General features: G+C 37.6%; 3 protein-coding genes across 6 annotated transcripts; all 3 read right to left on the bottom strand.

Annotated features, from left to right (window-relative positions):
- Positions 1–5,455: 5,455 nt before the first annotated feature.
- Positions 5,456–9,191, bottom strand: LOC103428057 (3-phosphoshikimate 1-carboxyvinyltransferase 2). The gene is made up of 8 exons (XM_008366146.4): positions 8,528–9,191; positions 7,782–8,026; positions 7,438–7,591; positions 7,123–7,337; positions 6,920–7,037; positions 6,485–6,695; positions 6,046–6,107; positions 5,456–5,960 (listed from the first exon to the last, which is right to left on the bottom strand). The coding sequence occupies exons 1-8, from the start codon at positions 8,879–8,881 to the stop codon at positions 5,742–5,744; spliced, it is 1,578 nt and encodes a 525-aa protein (XP_008364368.3). The 5' UTR covers positions 8,882–9,191; the 3' UTR covers positions 5,456–5,741.
- Positions 9,192–10,721: 1,530 nt separating this feature from the next.
- LOC114826040 (transketolase, chloroplastic-like) lies at positions 10,722–14,716 on the bottom strand. The gene is made up of 7 exons (XM_029105644.2): positions 14,044–14,716; positions 13,579–13,669; positions 13,359–13,464; positions 12,967–13,249; positions 12,458–12,606; positions 12,221–12,374; positions 10,722–11,937 (listed from the first exon to the last, which is right to left on the bottom strand). The coding sequence occupies exons 1-7, from the start codon at positions 14,539–14,541 to the stop codon at positions 10,975–10,977; spliced, it is 2,244 nt and encodes a 747-aa protein (XP_028961477.1). The 5' UTR covers positions 14,542–14,716; the 3' UTR covers positions 10,722–10,974.
- Positions 14,717–16,515: 1,799 nt separating this feature from the next.
- On the bottom strand, positions 16,516–21,398 carry LOC114826039 (DNA repair protein RAD51 homolog 3-like). 4 transcript variants are annotated; one of them, XM_029105640.2, is made up of 9 exons: positions 21,175–21,397; positions 19,791–19,889; positions 18,775–18,897; positions 18,556–18,589; positions 18,401–18,471; positions 18,080–18,300; positions 17,689–17,820; positions 17,041–17,107; positions 16,516–16,853 (listed from the first exon to the last, which is right to left on the bottom strand). In XM_029105640.2, exons 1-9 carry the CDS (start codon positions 21,284–21,286, stop codon positions 16,678–16,680), a joined length of 1,035 nt encoding a protein of 344 aa, XP_028961473.2. In that variant the 5' UTR covers positions 21,287–21,397; the 3' UTR covers positions 16,516–16,677. The 4 variants fall into 4 exon arrangements, with proteins under 4 accessions (XP_028961473.2, XP_028961472.2, XP_070681327.1 ...); XM_029105639.2 differs by having other exon boundaries at positions 18,080–18,306; positions 21,175–21,395; XM_070825226.1 differs by lacking the exon at positions 18,775–18,897 and having other exon boundaries at positions 21,175–21,398.
- Positions 21,399–23,009: the final 1,611 nt, after the last annotated feature.

Here is a 23,009-nt window from a genome sequence, read left to right as displayed (position 1 = left end):
GAAAATACATGTGATCCATGCACTTACATTTTGGAAATTTTGACCACAAAAGATAACAACTATTTTGGCCTTTCCAACCCCTTTTTACCTGCCTTTCTCTCTTGGCCATTGCCACTAGGGAATATGTAAAGAATAAACTTTGAGAAGAACTTAGGTGGGAACTTCTTTATCATGTGACAAAATAAGTGGCAGACACCGTTCAGTTAAAACACACAACTTATTTTACTTATGATTTAGCTAAGTTCTTTAACATGTGTTTTGCTAACTGGACAACGTTAGCTACTCATCTTGCATAGTTAGTGATTTGATTATAAACCGTTGCTCAGCATACAGATACCAAGAACACTGCATTTTGTACATCATTGCAAACGTAAGAAGAAAATAAATTTCTCAATTATCAATCACCATCTCCATGTGAATCTGATACCAAAGAATACAGGGTTAACACGTCTTTTTAATCCCTTTTATTTGAATAAGCTGGCATCATGTTCCATGCCCTCCAAGTTAATCTAAGTAGCTGGACATGGACACGTCACTAAATCTACTCCCAACTTGCAATTTACTATTATGGCTCGTTTACATAACCGTAATCAAAATTGGAGGAATTAGATTGAGATGAATTGAATTGAGGAGAAATTGGATTGAGGAGAATCAAAATCCAGATTTTCATAAAAGCCGTTTACTAAAATGTTCTGGAATCAGAATAAAAATGGCAGTGAATCCATAAAATTGTTTACTAATTCAACATAATCGGAGTATAAAACATTACAATTACTAAACTGCTACAAATCAAATATTTTATGCTGATTTCTTTTAATACAATTTTATATAATATAATAGTAAATAAAAAAGTGATTTATATGTGGCCGTAGAAGACTAGAACCGTATTTTCTTCTTTGATTATTTTTCCTTTTTTTCATCTCCTCCTTCCTTTGATTTTTTTCCCCTTTTTTCATCTCCTCCTTCCTCTCTCTGTTTCCTACTCCTTCGTCGGTGCAAGTTAGATTTCAGGGAAATCTCGGTGTGGGTTAGAACGTCAGATTCGAGAATAGTTTGTCAGAACCTTGGATTCCTGCAATGGTGCAAGCGCAGACGAGCTTCTGACGGTAGCTTTAAAGTTCAATCTGGTACAGTGCACGTGCAGATGGAGGGGTCCGGGTGTTGAAGTTGTAAGGGAGTTGGCGAGAAAGAAAAACTGATGGAGGGCTAGGCGCTGAAGTATTTTAAGGGTATTTTGGGTAGGAAAGTATGATTTTGGATGGAGGCTTTCACCTAGAGTGGGATTACCACCTCCATCTCAATAATCCATTTCCTCCAAATTCTCTAAATTCTGGAATTGAATTCCTATTTTCTAGTGGACCCCACCATGTTTTCATTCCCAAAATGTTGAGTAAACACTGGAATTCTTTCAATCGAGAATGATTCCCTTTCATTCCATCCCAACCCCGATTGGTAAACACGCCATTAAAGTATATTGCAGCCATGCCCTACTCTGGATCCAGGACGGTGTTCCTAAGTCGGAAAGGGATCATCTCCGAATCCCTTCCATCAAATCCACCAAATCCATCAATTCGAACCTTTGAAATTTGATCTAACGACTAAAAACAAAGGCCCCTTTAAAAGTTATAATAACTTTAGCTGTTTGATCAAATTTCAAGGGCCTGAATTGAAAGATTTGGTAGATTTGATGGAAGAAATCCAAACAAAATCTCTTTTCCTCCTACAAACCTATGTACTATGCAGGGCCAGACGAAAAAGTGCTTTTGGGTGGACTATCAGTTGAGTTTCCCTAAAACGTATCTGATGGCATTTGTCCCATAAAAAGGGGAAATAGATCATCTCCGGATCCCTACCACCAAATTCACCAAGTTAAGGGATCCAGGTCTTTGAAATTTGATCTAATAGTTAAAAACAAGGGCCCCCTTTAAAAGTTATAATAACTTTAACCGTTAGATCAAATTTCAAGGGCCCATATCCCTTGACTTGATGGATTTGGTGGAAGGAATCCGAAAATGATCCATTTCCATAAAAATGTACCTAAAAAAAGGATTTGTAAAACGAGTTCAGCTAATTAAAAATATTCGTTCCTATCTTCAAGAGTCAAACATGAGACTTTGTTTCCACTGGTGTCGCTTGAACAAAAAGAAGAAAGGATAGTTTGCAAGTTGTGAGGAGCTTATAGCTAAAATAGTTAAAATATTCAACTATGCACTTGAGAGTCAAGACATAAGAGTTTGTTTCTCTAGTGTGCCTAGGGATGGGCAAATACCCATTGGTTATGAGTAACCGCGATTATCCGCCCATTTAAATTTCTTAGTTCTCGGTTACGGTTATAAGTAACCGTTTAGATATTAAATGGTTATGGGTAACCGCAGTTATAACGGTTACCTGTTTACCCATTTATTTTAATAGATATATAAAATTAAAAAAAAAAACAAAAAACCTAATTTGTAAGACTGTAACTTGTTCGTTCTCTCCGCCAAGAGGCCAGGACTAGACTCCGTCCGCCGTTTGTCTCCCTCTCCTCGCTACTCCCTCTCATTTCCACCGCTCATCTCTCTCCTCACTTGTCTCTCTCTCCTCGCTGCTATCAGAGGCTTGTCATCTTACCATAGATTTGACATTTTGGGCTAGAATGGTGATGTGCATCATAGTGGCTAGGTGATGAATCTGACTGGTATGTTTAATTCACTTTTAAATTGCTGCCATGGGAACCGGTTGTGGACCTGTGGTACGAATACGATGTATAATCTGAGGTCACATTCACTAGTTATACCTTACTTAATGCGTTCTCTTCTAGTTGTCCTTTTTGATCCTTCGTACATATTTCCTTCTATATGCCAACACTTCTGGTTAAAAACATTTCTTTTGGGATACCAATTCAATTTATACATTTCTTTTGTAGGCCTCTTTTGGTGACAACGAGTCGATGAGACTTTGTGATTGAATGTGCTTAAAGCATTAGTGTTCAAAAGTGTTTAGTTTTGAAATATTTTGGAGCTTTGAATCATCTAGTATTCAAGATAATGACTACCTTGAGTTTTTAGAAGCTTTACTTTGTAATCATATGAATGTTATAATTGAATACTTGGGTATAGAAGAAAAATATGTCGAAAATACATGAATTTTCTTTCTAATATGCTTGCTCAAGTAATGAGAGGTATTTTGTTAGTAAAAAATAAATTATTAGCAAATATATTATATTACCTTGATTAATTAAAACTAAGGAAAACTAATGAAAATGACTTGAAAACTTTGAGTTTTAATGATAAGGACAAAATAAAGGATAAAGTGAATAGTATCAGGATTGACTTTTTAGTGTAAAAATGTGGTTTTTCGTTAAAGTGAATAGTACCGGGAGCTTTTCGTTAAAGTTCCCTTAAAACTATGGTTCGTCTTTATTATTTTAATTAATGGAGTTGTATACGGTTACGGTTAAAAAATATATGTAAATAGGCGCAAAAAGGGGTTAATGGGTTAAAAAATGGATAAGCGGGTAAACGGGTATGGATAAACGGGTATACGGGTATACGGTTATGGTTAAATGGGTATGCGGTTATGGATATGGTTAATCGTTTATAAACGGTTATGGGTATGGGTATAACCGTTTAGGTAATTACCCAACGGGTAAATTGTTATGTGGGTATGAGTATAAATGGTTATGGGTAAATAACCGCGGTTACCCGTCCGCCATAACCATTGCCCATCCCTAAGTGTGCCTGTATAATATAAAATAAATAGGGAAAGGGTGGTTTGCAAATTGTAAGGAGCTTGTATTGTAACTTAATTGTTTAAAAGCATTCATTCACACACTCGGGACTCAAACACAAGACTCAACTTTCCCAATTGTCTCTTGTATCAAAAAAGAAAAGGGTAGTTTGTAGACTATAAGGAGCTTGTTGCTCAATTGATTAAGAACATTCATTCATACCCAAAAGTGGAACACGAGACTGCCCCACTACTGCTTTTCTGAAAAAAAAAAAAAAAAAAAAAAAAAAGTATCAGCAGATCCAAGAACCAAATTGATATTCATTATTATTGAGGCATTGAGGCAGAATAAGATACAATCCTAGAAACACTAACGAGCTCAACTTAAAAATGTAGACATCCAAAACTACGTGTGCACTGCATTGTTCAATGCTTCGCAAACTTCCCAAGGAACTTGAAAGTATCAGGGAACATCTCCACAGGCAGCAGGGAAAATGCCATGCCCATTCTGTGGTCGTTGTACGTGTCCATTGCTGTGGCATTTAGTTTTTCCGGTATGATCGCACAGTAATCTGAACCTTCTTCAACTGTCTGTCTCCTTCACTCTCCAGCTTCCCACTGAAGAATACAAACTCAACAGGTCAAGGCAGGCCTTGTAGGGAAATTTTTCAAATGGCATTTCCGAACATGCATATTTTTTAAAAATCGCGACGCTTTGTTCTGGTAACCAAAATATTAAACGTTTAATCGTATATAACAATCAACAAGGGTTTCAACCGAGGTGCATTACGTTCACGGTTCATGTCTTTGTTTAAAGAAATAGAAATTGTTTTGGTGTAGTGCCAATGGAATGGAAACCTTAGATATACCATATCAATAATTGGACTAGACCATACCATCTCTTACCGGCAGTTGATCCGTCCGTGAAAAGAGCAACTGCAGCGAGACTCATGTTGACGCGACGTCATTGGCTTTCAAGTGTTTTCAAGAACTTGTGGATGAATGTCGTTGAGGTCCTGCAACGGTGACAATATTCTCTGTCCAGTTAACTTTAGCACCCATCTTTTCAAGAACTTGAGCAAACTTCACAGTGGTTCGACTATATATTGAATAACACGTACTTTTGACCTCCTCGGACGAAAAGAAATCCAAACAAGTATCACTATGTTGCGCTGTGACACCAAAGCGTTTCATCACCGTCACAGTCATCTCCACAAAAGGACCAGAAACCAAAGGAGCCACCATAATCTCAATTTCGATGTTTCCAAGAGCCAAAGGAGCCACCATAAGCAAAGAACTGAAGAAGTCAAGCATACACTACTGATCAGAGAGCAAAGCATCCGATTTGTTTCCTGTTTGTGTTTCCACACATTAATTTTCAAAGCTTGTGTTTCTGTATATTTTGGGCGTGTATTCGGGATTGCCATCGAGAAGGGTGGGAAAAGTGAGATAACTTAAGATTTAGTGATCAGAAGAGACTATGTCGTCTCCTGTGCAATCTTGGGACAGATATAATGTCCGAAATTGCTAACAAAATATTGGATAATAGGATCCATCAAATGGGCTAAAGAATCACACTTGTAGTTCAATATGGAACTCAGACAAAGCTCGAAGAAATGCAAACACGGCATCATGTAAAGAAAGACTCAACGGAAGTGGCAGAATTGCGCTGAAAATTAGCATGCGACGCAATTCTTTGCACCAAATACTCAACGACAACAAAGCGAGCAAAATGGGGCAAATAAAGTAGACAACTAGTCGTTCCATAAACATGTGTAGACTTTGGTCCAAAGAACCAAGTCATAAATCACTATTATTGAGTACAAATCAGATCACAAACCTTAGAAACAATAATGAGCTCAACCTGCAAATATAAAATCATCCAAAATTACAGGGGAATAAAGAGAGATCTAAAAAGGGGCGGCTTCCATCTGCACTGCTTTGGTTGTAGAGGCACAAAGATATCCCTCTCTCTCTCTCTCTCCCTCTCTCCCTCTCTCCCTATCTACAGATACACATCTTATAACTGTTGTTCAATGCTTGGTGAACCTCCCAAGGACTTCAAAGTAATCGGGGAATGTTTTTCGTGTACAACCAGGATCCTTGATAGTAACTGGAACGTCTCCACAGGCAGCAAGAGAGAAAGCCATGGCCATTCGGTGGTCATCATACGTGTCTATTGCTGTCACGTTTAATTTTTCTGGCGGTGTGATTATGCAGTAATCTGGTCCTTCTTCAACAGTTGCTCCCAGCTGGAGAATTAACTCCAACAAATGTTAGGGAAGCAATACGCAGGTGTATGAATATCAAGTGTCAGGAAAGCAACTAAAAACTAACCTTTCTTAGTTCAGTGCAAATGGCAATCATCCTTTCCGTCTCCTTCACTCTCCAGCTTGCCACTGATGAATAAGAACCCAAGAAGTCAAAGGCGGGTCTGAGAGAGTTTTTCACAAGTAGTTTTTGAATAACATGCAGGAGTTTAAAACCATAAGCACTCTGTTCGGATACGCAAAAAGATTAATCTTGAATGATGTATGTGTCAACAAAGGCCTCAACCCGGAACATATTCATGCTCACTTCTAACAACTGTTACAAAAAAGATTTTTCTACTTTATTCTCACCGGAGGAGCCTCTATGTTTTAGCATGGATCCATTAACCAAGAGATTGATTTGTTACTTGTCTATTTACGGACTCCACCCACCCTTTTCCCTTATTGTCTATTAACAACAAAAATATTATGCGCAAGTCATTCACAGCAAAAAGATTAGACCGTACCATCTCTTATGGCAGTTGGGCCATCGGCAAAAAGAGCAACTACGGCAAGAGTCATGGCAACATCTGGCATTTTGTTCATGTTAACATCAACAGCTTTCAAGTGTTTGCCTCCGGCAGAAAGTCGTCGAGGTCCAGTAACTGTAACAGAATTCTCTGTCCAGGTAACTTTAGCACCCATCTTTTCAAGAACTTCGGCAAACTTTACATCTCCCTTGATTAAGAAAAAACCAAAAAAGTTGTAAGATGTCATATTTTCTCAAAGTTGATAACTCTTTTTCAAAAACCATCCAATCAATGCTGCAAAGGTTATAAATTAATATAACTTGTAACCCGTAATTACGATTGGGAAAAAGTATTCCCCATCAATCTGAAAATCTATCATTCATAGACTGGGAAGTGAACATAATAAGAAAAGATGTGGTTGCAGAAAAATACCTGTAAACTGCTTGTCCCACAGCCTTCAACAGTGACAGTCCCACCAGTGACAGCAGCACCAGCTAGAAAGTAACTAGCACTTGAAGCATCACCTTCGACAAATGCATTTCCAGGAGACCTAACAGATATATTTATTCATTTTGTTACACTCAATGCAATCATATTTCACGTAGTGGTTCAGCTATATATCAAATAAAACATACTTGTACTTTTGACCTCCTCGGATCAAAAACCGATCCCAGCTATCACTGTGTTCCACTGAGACCCCAAAGCATTCCATCAACTTCAAAGTCATTTCCACATACGGAATGGAAATTAGTTTATCAATGATATCAATCTCAACATCTCCAAGAGCCAAAGGAGCTGCCATAAGCAAAGCAGTCAAGTACTGACTACTAATTGATCCAGAGAGCTTCACCTGAAAACAACAAATAAAGTGTGGATTCAATTGATCAAGTTCATCAGAACCGCGGGCATTACACAACTACCATTAATGTACAAGATAATGCAAACCACACCTTCCCCCCTGGAAGGCCTCCCTTTCCAATCACACGGACAGGAGGGCAGTTTGTTCCAAGAAAACAATCAGCATCCGCACCAAGCTGCTTAAGACCATCAACCAAGTCTCCGATTGGTCTCTCCCTCATTCGAGGCACCCCATCAAGTACATACCTGAAACAGATTCAATATTACAGGAAAACCTTTTAAAGTGCAATATCAGTTTGTGCTATAAAACCATATTTCAAGGTTACTAAAAACATTTAACATCAAAGATTTGGGTACTGCACAATGTGGTGGAAACAAAAATGAACGGGATGGGGGAAGGAATCACACTTCTAGTCAATATGGAAATCGGACAAACCTAGCATGTCCACCAGCAGCAACAATTGCAGCAGTCAATGGCCGCATTGCTGTTCCAGCATTTCCAAGGAATAGTTGAACTTCATCTACTGATTCATTACTCAAAGGAAACCGACCACCACAACCCTCCACAACTGCTCGCTTGTTTACCTTGTCCTCTTCAACATTCAGCCCAAGGGTTTTCAATGCACCAAGCATATAATGAATATCATCACTATCTAATAAGTTGTCAACAACAGTTGTTCCCTGAACAATAGCATAAAAACAATAGTTACCGGGATGTTTTGCCATGCAAAGAAATCTCAAAAAACATGTATGAAGTGAAAGGAAGTCTCATCAATCACTCAACGGAACGATATATTTCATTCTCTTTAAAATGCGCCTCTGATAACATCATTCCAATAACTGAATTTCTTTGTCGAATTTTTATCAACCAAACAGAACCACATCTAATTAGTGAATCGAAACATTCATGAACTCATTTGATCTCCTCGAGTACATTTCAGATACCAAAATGCTCAGTGTTCACTAACTTTCAATCGTTTTAGTCAATCTCTTTTCTGCCAAGGTATAATTCTTTTCTAATCTGTAATCTAACAGAAAACTAAATCCTCGAAATCATAAAACCCAGAACCAAAATCCATAAAAATCTCCCCAATTTGTTCCCCCAAACCTTTCAGCAACCAAACAAAGCTTACAAATCACAACTGCACTAATCACACAAAGCTTACATCAATCTTTACATACCTCAGAGAGAGCAGCAATAAGCAGAATCCGATTCGACAACGACTTGGAACCCGGCAACTTTATGGTGCCGGAGATTTCTTCGATGGGTTGCAGCACAATCTCCGGAACTGTCGACGGCTTCTCTGCCGTGGCAACTGAAGCTGCAATTCTAAGGGGATCGACCCTGAATTTACCGACCGTAAAACTGCCAACAAACCCATATTTCAGCTTCAAACTCAAAGAATTTGAGGAACCCAGAAAATGTGACTTCAATGGGTGCAAATTTGAGGATTTGGGTATTTGGGGTTTGGAAACATTGGGAAAAAAGTTGATGCTTTGAGCTCCATTACTGCAGATTTTGCTCACCTGGGCCATCTCTCTCTTCTCTTCTTTCTCTCTCTAAAAACTCTCTTTTGAGAGTTGTCTGAATCGGTGTCTCTTAAAATTGTGGAAGCTTGGCGGAAGGGAAAGCTGGGGGTTTTGGTGGGAATGGGAGTAGGTAGGGATTGATGGACTCTCTTGCTAACAATTCACCAACCATTTTCTGACACCAGAAATTTAAAAGACAAAATTGAGAAAGCTCAGAAAAGAGTGGTAGGTGTCTTGTCTTTGCGCTTTGAAGGGTTGTACGTTGTGCTTTAAATGGCGCACTCTTGCCTTTTTTATCAGGAAAATAAAAGGGATTTTGAAGTATTTATTATTTACTCTTTTTTTTTTAAAGGATTTGTGCACTAGTAGGATTGGCACCGAGATATTTTTCAGTATGACAGGCATACCAAGTAATTGTTTTATTATACAAATGATGAAATATGTATGTTAAAATGTTAATAACTTAAAAAATAAAATTTATCATCATTTATATAAAAATATGTAATATACCACTCATGTTAAAGTCACAATAAAAAATTTCTCATTGGCAGGATCCGCACTGGTGGCTGCTGGAAAAGGAAAAATTACAGTAAAAGGGCTAATTTGGTATTTGACACACTATAAATAAAAAACTGTGTTTTGCATTATAGGGAAAAGGATCCTCGCTAGGGATTTTTCTTGGGATGAATTGCCAATTTAAATTTTAAATTATCATTTGAGTGAAAATTAAGTTTTTAAATTATTTTTTTTAGAAAAAATCAGTCATTGAATTATAAAAATTTCCTAATTGCATCCCTAATTTTATATTTAAAGCTACTGTATTCAATTTTTTGTCAATTTAAGTCACGTTATTTGCATGTGATACATATTGGAGAGTAGATTGGTAATTTTTTCAAAAGAAATAGTGTATGGAGTGAACTTTTGGGGGTAAAGTAGACGTTAGATTCACAACCTATATGAAATGTTAAGGGCTTATAGATAAGAAAATGACGGTATTACACTCAAAAGTGTGTAAAATGATTTAAGTTGATGAAAATTTTGATAAAATAACTTTGAATATAATAATAGGGATGAAATTAGCAATTTTAATGAATTTAGAGAGTTATTTTATCGAAAAAATAATTCAGATACCTAATTTTCACTGAGGTGATATTTCAGAGATTAAATCGGCACTTCACCCCTTTAAAATTTAGAGTATAAAATGAGATTTTTAGAGTGCCAGTAACAATTTCTTTATTTATTTGATACATTTGGATGACTAAACGATATCGGATATGAATGATCTTTTGTAGAGGAGATTTTCAAATAAAAATTAAGGAATGAAACGATTATGATTGTGAAATATGTTATTTGAAAATGGAGAAAGTGAGCTCATTATGTAGCAGAGGAATGCGAGTATTATTGTGAAGAGAATACGCAGAATAGGTGAAAAATGAATATGCTGGAATTCTCACAGCGCATTTACGTTTATAATTAATTATATCAATTAAGCTTTTGGTGTTTGAACTAGAAAATTAGAGATAAAGACAAACAATATGGATAGGTATGGTATGACCCTCCTCATATATTTCTATTATTAGACGTAACTTATTGGAAGGTCATCAGAAATGTCAATGGATATGACCCTGCTGCTTTTTGAATGGCTTGAAACAAATATCCATTATTCAGTCCTATTCAGTTTTTACAATCCTAAAGTTTCATTTTAAATTTCCTTTATTTTCATCAAAAGCAACCATTATTGACATCGATATTCAATATATCCGTCGAAATTTTCACAAATTTACATATTGATGCTTCCACCGATCTCGATATTCTAAACGTTGTTCCTATCCAATCCAGTTAAGAATACTCACAAAAGCACTTTTATGATGGAGATTGGAGACAAACATCTAAGTGTTTCTTTGGTCTAGTAAATTTCCGGCCCCAAGTGTGAGACAATCCCAATTCTTTTCGAAAGTTACAAAGTGAAGAAGCGAAAAATAATGTTTTTATTATTGAAACAAAAGGGACCGTACCCGCGAAATAAATCACAAGAATATGGCCTCCTTACCCTGATGATGATCTCCAACCAAAACGAAATCTGCAAAACAACGAGTTACCTAGCTGCTAACTTCTTTTGCTGCTACAACAACTGCCTCAACGGTGATGCCGTACTCCTTGTATATTTTTCCAGCTGGTGCACTTGCCCCAAATTTATCTATTCCAATTGCCTTTCCTTTGCTTCCAACAATCTTGTGCCACCCAAATGTTGATCCAGCCTCAAGGCTAACCCTGGCTGTTACCGCAGCCGGCAAGACACTTTCCTTGTAGGCATCTGATTGGTCATCAAAGAGTTCCCAAGAAACAAAGGAGACAACTCTAACAGTCTTCCCTTCCTTTCTGAGCTCATCGCCAGCTTTGGCAACAATTTCCAACTCGGATCCCGTTGCCATCAAAATAACATCTGGCTTGTTACCAGAAGAGTTGTCTGATATTGTGTAGCCTCCCTTCTCGACTCCCTCAATGGAAGTTCCAGGAAGATTGGGCAACTTTTGTCGAGAAAGGGCAAGGATAGATGGTCTCTTCCTGTTGAGGACTGCAACTCTGTAGGCCCCAGCAGTCTCATTCCCATCAGCTGGGCGGAGCATCAAAATGTTGGGCATTGCCCGGAAACTTGCCAAGTGCTCAATCGGTTGATGGGTTGGTCCATCTTCTCCAAGCCCAATTGAATCGTGGGTCATAACATAGATAACTCCAGCCTCTGACAAGGCAGAGATCCTTATGGCAGCTCTCATATAGTCAGTGAAAACAAAGAAAGTGGCACAATATGGAATCAGGCCAGGGCTGTGAAGGGCAATCCCGTTGCAGATGGCTCCCATCCCATGCTCTCTTACACCAAACCTTACATTGCGCTCTTCTGGGGTATTCTTCTGGAAGTCTCCAAAACTTTTCAGTAAAGTCATGTTAGAGGAAGCAAGATCTGCACTTCCTCCAATAAGGCCAGGGAGAACCTTCGAAAGGGCATTAAGGTTTGCTTGAGATAAATTTCGGGTAGCATCAGCTGGGGTCTCCGGGGTGTAAGTCTGGAAAATTGCAACCAAGAGACCTTATACGATGACTTTCATATGCAATCTTAAACAGACACGTTAATATATGAAATTGTTTTATCAAAAAAAGTTAGTTCCACCCCCCCCCCCCCCCAACACACACACTAGACAGCAACCAAATGCAGAGCCCTAAAAAAAGGGCGTGATATCAATGCCATCCAGAATGTTTTCCCCAACATGTTTGCGCACATTTCCAAATAACTCACATATAAAATATTTAAATAAGCTAAGATGCGCAGTTAAAGACAGTTCTACTCACCGGTAGTGCTTTTTCCCAACCAGCAGGGAGCTCACCCTTAATGATGGAGTTCAGCTCTGCAGCTTCCTCCACGTACTTCTTCTCATATTCTGCAAACTTGGCATTCCATTCAGCTTCAAGTGCAGCACCTTCAGTGGTATGGCGGCTCCAGTGACTAAGATAAAAACAGACAAGATGATCTGTAACTAATGCTAACAGACTAATTAAAGATATAAATTAAAATGGAATGATCCTAACCTTTTAACATCGTCTGGCACATGGAAAGGCTCATATGGCCATCCCAGGTTCTTCCTGGTAGCATCAACTTCCTTGGAACCAAGTGCAGCACCATGAACACTGTATGAATTTGCTTTGTTTGGGGATCCAAAACCAATGGTTGTTGTCACCTAAAAAAATGCAAAGGTTCAACACGACATTGGTTAATATCAAATAAAAATGAACCCTGGCAAATAGACATGTTCTGGGAAAGGGAAAAAAACACTTTCAGCAGATGATACCAGAATACATATTGGATAAACCAAATTCCCTTTGAACTCTAAAAGGCATTTTAAATCATCCTATAAAACAAGTAGCATACCCTCTTACTGAGATTTAATGACAAAATTGGTTGACTTGTTATATAATTATCACAAAATATTAGACTTTTTGAGTGAATAAATACACTTAATACAATAATGATTTTCCATCCTATCACATCCAAATGAACTGTACTCAAGAATCTAAAAAGAATGCAGCAAATATCTGACCTTAATCAATGTGGGTTTGTCTGTGACAGCCTTTGCTTCTTTAATGGCAGCTCGAATCTCATCATACCCAGTGTTTCCATTTTTCACCCAGATAACGTGCCACCCAAGACCCTCAAAACGAGTGTCAACACTTTCGGTGAATGCAATCTCAGTATCTCCATCAATGGAAATGTGGTTGTCATCATAGAAGGCTATCAGCTTCCCAAGTCCCCAATGCCCCGCAAGAGAAGCAACTTCATTTGAAATACCCTCCATTTGACAACCATCACCCAATATACAATATCTGCATTGAAACAACACCAAAACTGCTAAGCAAAACCGAAGCTAAAGATTTACATCAAAACAGCAGAAGGTAAAAAACAAGTGTTCAAACGTTAAGGTAGCTATCTTACGTGTAGTGGTCGACGATCTCACTGTCAGGCTTGTTGTAACGAGCAGCCAAGTGCTTCTCAGCAAGGGCCAAACCAACAGCATTTGCAATACCCTGCCCCAAAGGACCTGCATAAAATGAAAATAATCATAAGAATACCACCTGAAGCTATTAATTGTTTTCTTTTAATAAGAGTAATCAAATTAACCATCAAAATCAGAACTACTTAATAAAAACCTAACCGGTTGTGACTTCAACACCGGGTGTCTCAAAGTTCTCAGGGTGTCCAGGGGTCTTGCTTCCCCATTGACGGAAACTCTTCAAATCTTCCTCCTACTCGTGGATTTAAAATTCAAATCACCAGTTCACAACCAACATTCAGTCAATTGTACGAAATCAATAGGATCATTAACAAAGCTAACGATAATCATACACTCATTCAGTAAAAGCAGAAGGAAATGCTAAACATACATGCAATACAACAAACTTGCAGAACCAAATCTAGTGTAAGTGTGTATAGAGAGAGAAAGCTAGAGAGAGAGAGTATCAGAAAATTAAGCTCAAAGCTCAAACATTTCTCCAGCAGTGATCCAATTCTCCACCAAAAACACCAAATTCCAATCCAAATTCACAAAACCCAAATCCATTTTCAAATCAAACACACAAAACTCACGACACCCAGAAAAATGAAGCAGAAAAAAACCCACCTTGACACTGTCGTATCCAGCAAGGTGGAGCAGAGCATACTGCAACATACAACCGTGTCCAGCAGACAACACGAACCGGTCACGGTTGAACCAGTAGGGGTTCTTGGGGTTGTACCTCATGATTTCGTCGTAGAGAATATGACCCATCGGAGCACATCCCATGGGCAAACCAGGGTGACCCGAATTGGCCTTCTCCACAGCGTCAATCGCCAAGAACCGGATCGTGTTCACCGACTTCTCCACCAACGACGTCTCTGTGGTCTTGTCCAGAGTCTCGACCGCGGCGGCCCGGACAGGCCGGTTCGCACCGAGCCGGCGGCGTGAGGGGCGGGAAGAGGACGGCGATGACGACAAAGATGTAGATTTCAGGCCGGCGAAAGAGGGGAGCGTGAGGGTGGCGGAGAGGGAGACACGGTCGGAGGTGGAGTTGGAGCCGTGGTGGGAAATGGCTCGGGCCAGGAGGGCCTGGGACAGAGTTACGGAAGTAGACGAAGTCATGGCTTCTGCTGCTGCTATGTGGTTCTGGCTATGGCTCAGAGAGAAAGAAAGAGAGTCTCTGAGAGCTGTTGGAGGTTCTTTGGTTTTATCAGACAGGAGAGCTGGGCCTTTGAGCTTCCCGTCTACACAAGAGGACAGGTAGAGTGATGGGCTGACCGTCAGATTTAGGGGAGATCCAATCTCTGCCGTTGACTGAGGGTAGGACTTGGGAAAATGCTCTGCCTTCCATTTTTTTACACCATCCACAAGCAAATTAATTGACAATATTTGTTTATTTGTTTTTGTATTTTTCAAATTTAAATTTCGTAACCGTGGTGGTTCGGTAGTTGGAGGTGAATTCTAAATTTGTATTTTATAGGTCTTGTCTTGTGTTCGATTTTTTGCACTGGTGAATCGCACAATGATGGTTAGAGAGGGGCTGAAATGCCTCTGAAAGCTTTTTTAGCCCCCAAAAAATAGACTTCAATGACAAAACCATCAACTGATTTTTTTTTAAATAATAAATATAAAAGTCGGGAAATTAATTTTTTATGATTGCTCCAGCTTGTTACATAGATGGAGGAATGTAGCACATTGGTTTGTCCGATGGCTAGGATTTTTACGGTAACAAATTGTTTGGGGATTTTATTTTGTGAGTAAATGAGTGAGACATTGGCAACATTTTATTTTAACAGGAAAGGAGAATGTGAGCAATTGAGTTTTTGAATGATATGATCAAGATATAGTAGAGCTTGTCCTTGTTTGGTAAAAAACAAAAGCATGGTATGGTATGGTCTGGTATGGTATGAAATGGAGGTTGGTGAAAGGCCAATGATTGTGGTTGAGTGAATATTGGTGGGGGGTTGTTGGGAGAGTAAGGAAGATGAAAGAGTTTGGTGAGGAGGGAGATATATCAGACCAGATGGTGTTTTCAGATCAATAACAAACAAACATGACATCTTACTTTTTTTTATAGAGTAGACTTAATTTTGCAATAATGTGATTCAAATTCATTTTTAACGAGAATTGAATATAAGACCTTTCACTTGCAAGTGAATAGAAATAATACGTGATCGTAGTATTAAGTAGCCAAACATAACTTCTTATTTTTTTAATTTTTTATTTCCTTTGAGTTGAAGATTTGCCTTTCAAAATTCAATGCCCCCCACTCCCTCCACGGTTCAAAATTTGCAACTCTTACATTATCTTATGTTTGACAATGCTAACTTTTTCTTATATTATAATCTTATCTTTTTATTTCAAAATATATAATGTCAGCACATGATGTAGCGACATTGAATTGAATAGGAGGTGAAGAAGAATAACCCATATTTTCTTATAAAAAATAAAATATTAAGCAGCACTTGGCTGTTGCTACTGCTACTCTACACACGTGGTCATTGTATTTAAACAAAATTAATTAATTCAGTTTAAAAAATATAATTTAGTATTAGTATTGTATTATTCCTTTTTACTTATAAATGATAAGTCTTAAATTCGAATATTGAATGTAGCAGGTTGGATACCAAAATTTTTGGAAATGTTTCTAGTTTATATTTAAACTAGAGCCTCTGAACTGGAACTCTTTATTTATTGGAATCACATCCCATCCCAGCCTTTCAAGCTTGTAAGGGGCAACTCTTGAAACGCCCAGTGGCACTCTCCATGCCACAAGCAAAGCTTCAACCTGCAAGGGGTCATTCAATTTTCTTCCATGAGAGAGCTTGGATATTCAGGAGGTCAAGTGACCCCTCTTGCCCCTTCGTGCATCCGCCACCGACTCCCCAGTTTTTTACTTGTCTCCTTCTAGAGCATGGGCATAACTCTAGTAGTTTGGAACACACATCTTGTGTTCAAGCAGTAACTACCGACAACCCTCACAAAGTTGCCATGACATGATGAGAACCGTTGGCCAACTGTTGATACATTGTGAGACATATACATCAACGGGTTATTGTCATTGACGTACTTACCGTAAATATTGAGATTTGGCAGTACCATAAAAACGTAACGATCTAATATAAATAAAACTTCACCACATAGCGGCTATGTTATCTCATCTCTAATAACTGTCGGAATAAATTAAGTAATGACCATTTTACTCAAAGAAGAAGGAAAAACACAAACGGATGAACAAACCTCGTCCAATTTGAAATCTCACATTAATTTGATCCGCTTATGGTTTGAAGCAGAGTTCCTAATTCCTTCACTGGTCACAGAAAATGGAGCTGATGCTGATCGGAGAGAAGGTGACTTGTCTAGGTACGCATTTCGTTCATCACCATTCCAATGCAATATGACTCGATTGGTGCAACAATGCGACCAGCTATCCCCTAGACAGTATAATCAAACAACAAACTCTCATGAACTTTCGGGGATGCAAAGTGACAATGGAAACTAATGAAACAAAAAGCTCTGTGGGACTTTTCACAGATGCAAAGTGTTGACGAAAACTAATAATCGACCATTCAAACGGAGTGTTGAAATTGGAGGTGGGAACTAACCGAGAATATAACTTACCGAGTGCAAGACTTAATTGGAATGAACCTTCTACATACTTTGTGGTTGCTTGATTGAATATGACAACCTACCACATAAACCAAGAGGCAAAAGATTGGAGCCTGACAAGAACAATTATATTAAATAAAACAAGAATACCAGAGGTTTATTAAGAAGAAAATAATTAGGATGGCCCCAAGAAGTACGACCCGAATAGCACAGTAATATATGATATACATGGCCACAACAGCATTTATATATATTTGTTTGCAGATTTCACACATCACACAGGCCGTTGACTACATAATAAGGTTTATGTCAATGACATTGATGGGCATTAAACAGCCATATCACACACACAGAGACTATAGCAATCAAATGAGTAGCTCAGTCACTAATACAGAATAACATATTAGCCAGTTATATATACCTACGAAACACAAGACATACTAATGTCAATATATCAACCATGCTCTGGTTGCTGATAGTAGATCTATCCAAGATCTTCCTAAGTCCTAACAAACTTGTCAAGTGATATTGACACATTTCACACAAGCTGTTTTATCACAGAAAGAGAAATTAAATATTGAAATTTTACGTCTCTTCCCTTGCATTCAAATTGAGTAAACTAGTCTAGAATTATTTTCAAGAACGAAAACTAATGCTTACTGCCAGATTATATTTCTTTGCAAGGTTCATCAACTTTAAGGCCATTCCACCAAGTAACCGAGTCCTGAGAGCCAAGTCCTCAAAATCTTGGCGGAAGTGAAAAGTAACACTATCAACAATCACAATCTTAACCTGAAAAATATTCGGAAGAAAATTAGTACTTCCAGGGATGACAAATATACAATGCATACAATCATAACAAATGGACACCAGTAAAAAAGATAATATAAAACTAAGCATGGCATAAAAGTATTCACAAGAAGCCTAATTAACTCATCAACAAAAAGAACACACACAAATGCTCATACAAACAAAGGAACTTCCTTGCGTGCATGATTCTCTAAGATGTATTAATGCACAATCTAAATCAATATAGTAACGCTGTACCTACATCTTTATGCTCCAAGATGAATTTGTCTAAGTAATTTATCAGGGCAATTTGCTCTGTATAAGTGCAGATGCGGAAATAAAATATGTTGTCCAAGATATCAGTCGGCTGAATATCAACTTGGCAAACTCGATTTTTCTTCTTCAAAAGCTCAGTATAATTTGACATTTCCACAATGGAAGCTTTAGCAATTTGTAGCGCCCGTTCCACCATAAAGCTGCCTTCTGTATCTAAGTATCATACAAGCACCATATTCTAAACACCTGATGCAACTGGAAATTGTTGTCAAACACAGAATAAAGACAGCAAAAAGTTGACACTGACCGACATATACTGCCTTTCCACCTAGGCCACCCAAATCAACTGGAATTTGCACATTCACGGCAAGTTGAATCCTAGAAAGCAAAGTATGCATTCAATTCCCTTGAAAACTAACGAAATGAACAGAAATGAAAAATTAGAGTGAAGAAAGCATGTACCCCATCTGTGTTTTACCAATTCCCGGTAGCCCACCTATTTATTTCAAAGAAAAAAAGAAAATACAATAAATCAGTTCCGGGCCAAATAAAAGTTCGCTACAGTTTGTTGCTCACTGCTTATAGATATGGAATGTAGACAAAAGCATACAAATGGATGGCATACAAATGGACATCCGTATCGTACGCATTACACCAAAGTAGGGTAAGAAAATAGCAAACCAATTTCAGTAACTTCTTTGCAATTAATTCCCCCACCGAGGATGTTATCTAGATCAGAAGAAGAAGTAATGATGCGTGGAAATGACTGCTCTTCATGGAGCAATTCCCAAGCAGTTTGTGCACCTAAAAGGGACAGAACAAAGTTGATTTGTGAACTTCAGTTTTTAAAATATACAAAAATGGTGGCATAAGATTTATGTTCAAGTAAATGTTCCAAAAACTAAGATAGAAACCAAAAGTTGTACTGTAAATATTAATGATTGAAGTTGCAGAAACAAACACAGACAAATTCAAAAGCACAAAATAGTTACATGAAGACTAAGGTCACGGTGATTATTGCTGCACTCGTGATCTAAAAAAAATATAACAAAAATGGAGAAGAAATGACAAGTAATCAAAGTATTATGACTCAGTGATGGTATGCAAGAAGGAAACCAGTAATTGTCAGACCTGTCTTAACTAAGGGTTACTGTATGGAAGTAGAAGTTACATCAATTTCATGGCTAAAACAGTTATCAACCATAGGTGACAAAATAACATTTAGCTGACAGATTTAACAAGTGCATGTCTTGTGCAATGTATCATACATTGCCCGCATGGGAATCATACAGGAAGAACCATATGATTGCCCTAAACAATGGGGCTTAAGGCACTGATTACAGAAAAAGATAGTGTCTCCAACTCCAACTTCTTAGCTGTAGTTAATGATACCAGTTAAGTCAATTTATTGGCTCTTGTGAGCTTCCTACCGAAGCCATGAGGCCAGTAAAGGAGACCAAAAGGATAAAGACATTCCACTTAACTTTGGAACCAAAAAAAAAAAAAAAAAAACCTGAAAAGCTTGTTTATGGAGAAGTTAGTATACAGCATTTTATATGACATGTTATATTTGTCAAACTGTCGATTTGGATGAAGGATTAGCCAAATCTTTGTTTAATTGTATAATTGTATATTCCCGCTTAACAATCTTGAAAAAGAACATTTAACACGTGTATCTAGGTGAAAGGAACAATTACCATTGACAATAACATTACTTTTATCTAGTTTGTCCAACCCACAATCGAGTGATGCAGCCTTCAGGATTTCAAGAGCTTCACTCTCTGGAATTTTCAGATCTGTTCAACAACAAAGAATGCTAGAAAACTTCAAGCATCACATCTCAAAACTTAATCAAAAAAACAAAAAGGGCCAAAAAATATATATATGACATACTGCTTATTAGAAAAGTAACACAAAATCCATTGTCAAACTAAGCTTTATAACGCAATCATAGAGAAAAATCTGCAAAACTACATTGTTAAATGTGGTGACACCCAGAACCAATTCAACCCATATACAACAACAACAACAACAAAACCTTATCCCACTAAGTGGGGTCGGCTATATGATAGCAATCCTAGAATGTCATTGCGCTGGGTTGTAGGATTTAGACCCATCTGCACTGTTTCATAAGAACCTTTGAACTCCTACTGGTTCATTCCATATAACAACAAAGAATATCCCTTTCAAAATGGAAACTCGAAAGTATCGAGAAATTTTTCAAAGTGCATGGTAATTAAGCGGGTACTCCACATGCCATGTGCAGTGGCGGATGGACTAAGGTGCAAGGGGGACCAGCTGACCCCGAACTCCTGCCCACGGATAACTTGGGTGCTGCCCCTTTGAAGATTGGAGTTAGCTTCATACATGCCCTCCAACTGTTTGATAAAATACTGAAAGAAAAGTGCTCTTCTTATTATATTTTTTAAAATATTACTAGACCAAAATGACGTCATTTTAGGCCAAGATAGTTTAATAAAATAAAATAAAAACCAACAGCCGAAATAAAAAAATAGTGATAATGTGAAATGCTAATTACATTGCTTTGGTTTTTTTCGGTTGTTACTGTTTTAGTGGAGAGTCTTTTCTGTCATAAATATTGTGAAAAGTCCATTGCGTAACCAAATGGGAGATCAATAGTTGAGTGATTGCATGATGGTTTATATTGAGAGCAACGTTTTTTCTTTCTTTGATAATGAAGCTATAATGGAACGTTTTCAAAATATTGAAACTCGTCATAGACTATTATAATTTGTAACTTGTATTGTTATCTGTTCCATAAGTTATGATAATAGAACTATGATTTAACTTTTAAGGTTATTATGTCTCTAAGAAATGTTTGTGAAGATCCAAATATTTTTTCTTACATCCACCGCTGGCCGTGTAATAGAAAAATATATCATCTCCTCAACTTATATTATGACATGCGGAGAGCGGTACTTGGAAAAATCTCTAGAAAGTATGAAGCAGTATTGCGCTAAGAACTCAAAGAGTAATTACGTCGAACACTCGGCGGGCACGCCCACAAGGCAAACCCAACTGAAAAAATTACGGAAATTTTACAGCGGAGAGAGGGATTACCTCGAGCAAGGTCGGAGGGGGAGAGAGACGAGAGGGAAGCGAAAGTGGTGTAGCCTGCTGATATCAGTTTGCCTCTCAGAGATGCTGAGATTGGTAACCTTCCCACTTCCATTCTGTAACGTAGAAGCAGAGGGAGCTTTTCAAAGTAGAGAAACGCTATTCGCTCTATGAATACGCACGGCAAAGTTAGTGAAGTTACACAAAGGCCACTACAATTTAATTTCAAATTTCACGAATGATAAATTCGTGACTAATTTATTTTCTAAGATTATAGTTGAGCTGATGTAGTGATCTGGAGATTTATGTTAAATTTTGTATTTATTGTCAAAAGTTATTTTTTAATAGACTTTTAAATGGTTGTTATTAAAAAATGTTGAAATAAAAATTTATTGGTTAAAATATTAGTGGAATATGGGACTCACCATTAAAATGAATTAAAAATAAATTTGACATTAGGGAAATTTTTTGAAATGTCATATAAACTTGTACACAATTTTCAATTTGTCATATAAATTAAAATTTTAAGCAATGTGTCATACCAACTTTCTGAAATCATTAATTTGTCATCTTATCTTAACTCCGTTAAGTTTTTCATCCAATATAAGTCATGTGTAACATGTGCCTCGCACATGACTTGTGTTTAGGGTTATTTGGGTTATTCTAACACTTCACTTCCCTTTTATTAAGTTGTATTCGACAAAAAACTCTAGGGTTTCTAAGCCATAGAAGGGGTTGCTTTGTACTAAGGAAAAGTAAAAAAACTTGTGAAAGGATGCTATAAAATGACTAAAATAATCCTGAACACAAGTCATGTGCGAGGTACATGATTTATATTGGATGGAAAATATAATGGTGTTAAGGTCAGATGACAAATTAATAATTTCGAAAAGTTGATATGACAAATTGCTTAAAATTTCAATTTATATAACAAATTGAAAAATGCATATAAGTTTACATGATATTTCAAAAAGTTTCCTTTGACATTAATATCAAATTTGACTCCAAATTACAAGGTCTTCAAATCCAGTCAACAACTAACACTTTGGTTGGAGAGACTTTTGATGTCAAATATGAACAGTGACATTCCACCTAGGATTTTGACATCTCATTTGGAGATGCTTTAACACTGTAAAGATGTCTTTGTATTTAAAAAATGGTAAGAAAATGGTACTCTATAGATGATAAAAAGGCAATAAAAAAAATATGTCAATTGAACATTGTTGATGCACAAAACCGGAGGTCTTGGAACAATGTGAATCTGCAAGAAATGTAAATAACACAAGATGTATCGTGGTTCACCCCAAGGTTTGGGCTACGTCCACACTGATTGTATTTCTCTAAGAGTATTTGTGAGGAAGAGAGTGTGAGAGCTTTGCTCTAGATAGGAGAGGCTTAGGGGTTGTGAGGGTGAGGAGGCCATTTTATAGAATAAGGGCTCCTCCTCTTTTTACATATTTGCCCATTTCTTTATTACATAATTACATTTGAGTCCCTCGAGTATTTATACGAGATCTAAATACGGAGGCCCTAAGTATGGTACAAACAGTAGTCCCCTAAGTCTTCAGTCAATAGAGTCTTTTGGCTGGAGACTTGAAATTCAGTCCATGTATGGGCCGAAGTAACTAGATGTCGTCTTCACCTGAATACTCGGTATGAGGCGGTGCTCAATCTGAAATGATGCTCAATTAGAAGTAGCATATGTTGCGAGACTGCTCGGCTTATAGCTTATGTTGCCTTGGTTGGCTCGGCTTACGACATTTAAAAGTGAGGGAGTCCCTTTTATAGAATAAGGGCTCGCTCCTCAATACATAAATACGGGCCAGAGTTGATGCTCG

Source organism: Malus domestica, chromosome 07 (assembly GCF_042453785.1).
Source record: "Malus domestica chromosome 07, GDT2T_hap1".
NCBI classification, from domain to species: Eukaryota; Viridiplantae; Streptophyta; class Magnoliopsida; order Rosales; family Rosaceae; genus Malus; species Malus domestica.
The sequence above is the reverse complement of the archived record's forward strand: the minus strand, read 5'-3'. Positions and strand labels throughout refer to the sequence as shown.

Coding starts and splice junctions, on each gene's coding strand:
- LOC114826040 (XM_029105644.2), bottom strand. CDS start 14,541: ATGACTTCGTCTACTTCCGTAACTCTGTCCCAGGCCCTCCTGGCCCGA. Junction 13,465..13,578: donor CGGTGTTGAAGTCACAACCG/GTTAGGTTTTTA, acceptor CATTTTATGCAG/GTCCTTTGGGGCAGGGTATT. Junction 13,250..13,358: donor GAGATCGTCGACCACTACAC/GTAAGATAGCTA, acceptor GTTTCAATGCAG/ATATTGTATATTGGGTGATG.
- LOC103428057 (XM_008366146.4), bottom strand. CDS start 8,881: ATGGCCCAGGTGAGCAAAATCTGCAGTAATGGAGCTCAAAGCATCAAC. Junction 7,338..7,437: donor GAGGCCTTCCAGGGGGGAAG/GTGTGGTTTGCA, acceptor TGTTGTTTTCAG/GTGAAGCTCTCTGGATCAAT. Junction 5,961..6,045: donor TTTGCACTGAACTAAGAAAG/GTTAGTTTTTAG, acceptor TTAATTCTCCAG/CTGGGAGCAACTGTTGAAGA.
- LOC114826039 (XM_029105639.2), bottom strand. CDS start 21,286: ATGGAAGTGGGAAGGTTACCAATCTCAGCATCTCTGAGAGGCAAACTG. Junction 18,898..19,790: donor AAGTAATGTTATTGTCAATG/GTAATTGTTCCT, acceptor TGTCCCTTTTAG/GTGCACAAACTGCTTGGGAA. Junction 16,854..17,040: donor CCAATTAAGTCTTGCACTCG/GTAAGTTATATT, acceptor TATACTGTCTAG/GGGATAGCTGGTCGCATTGT.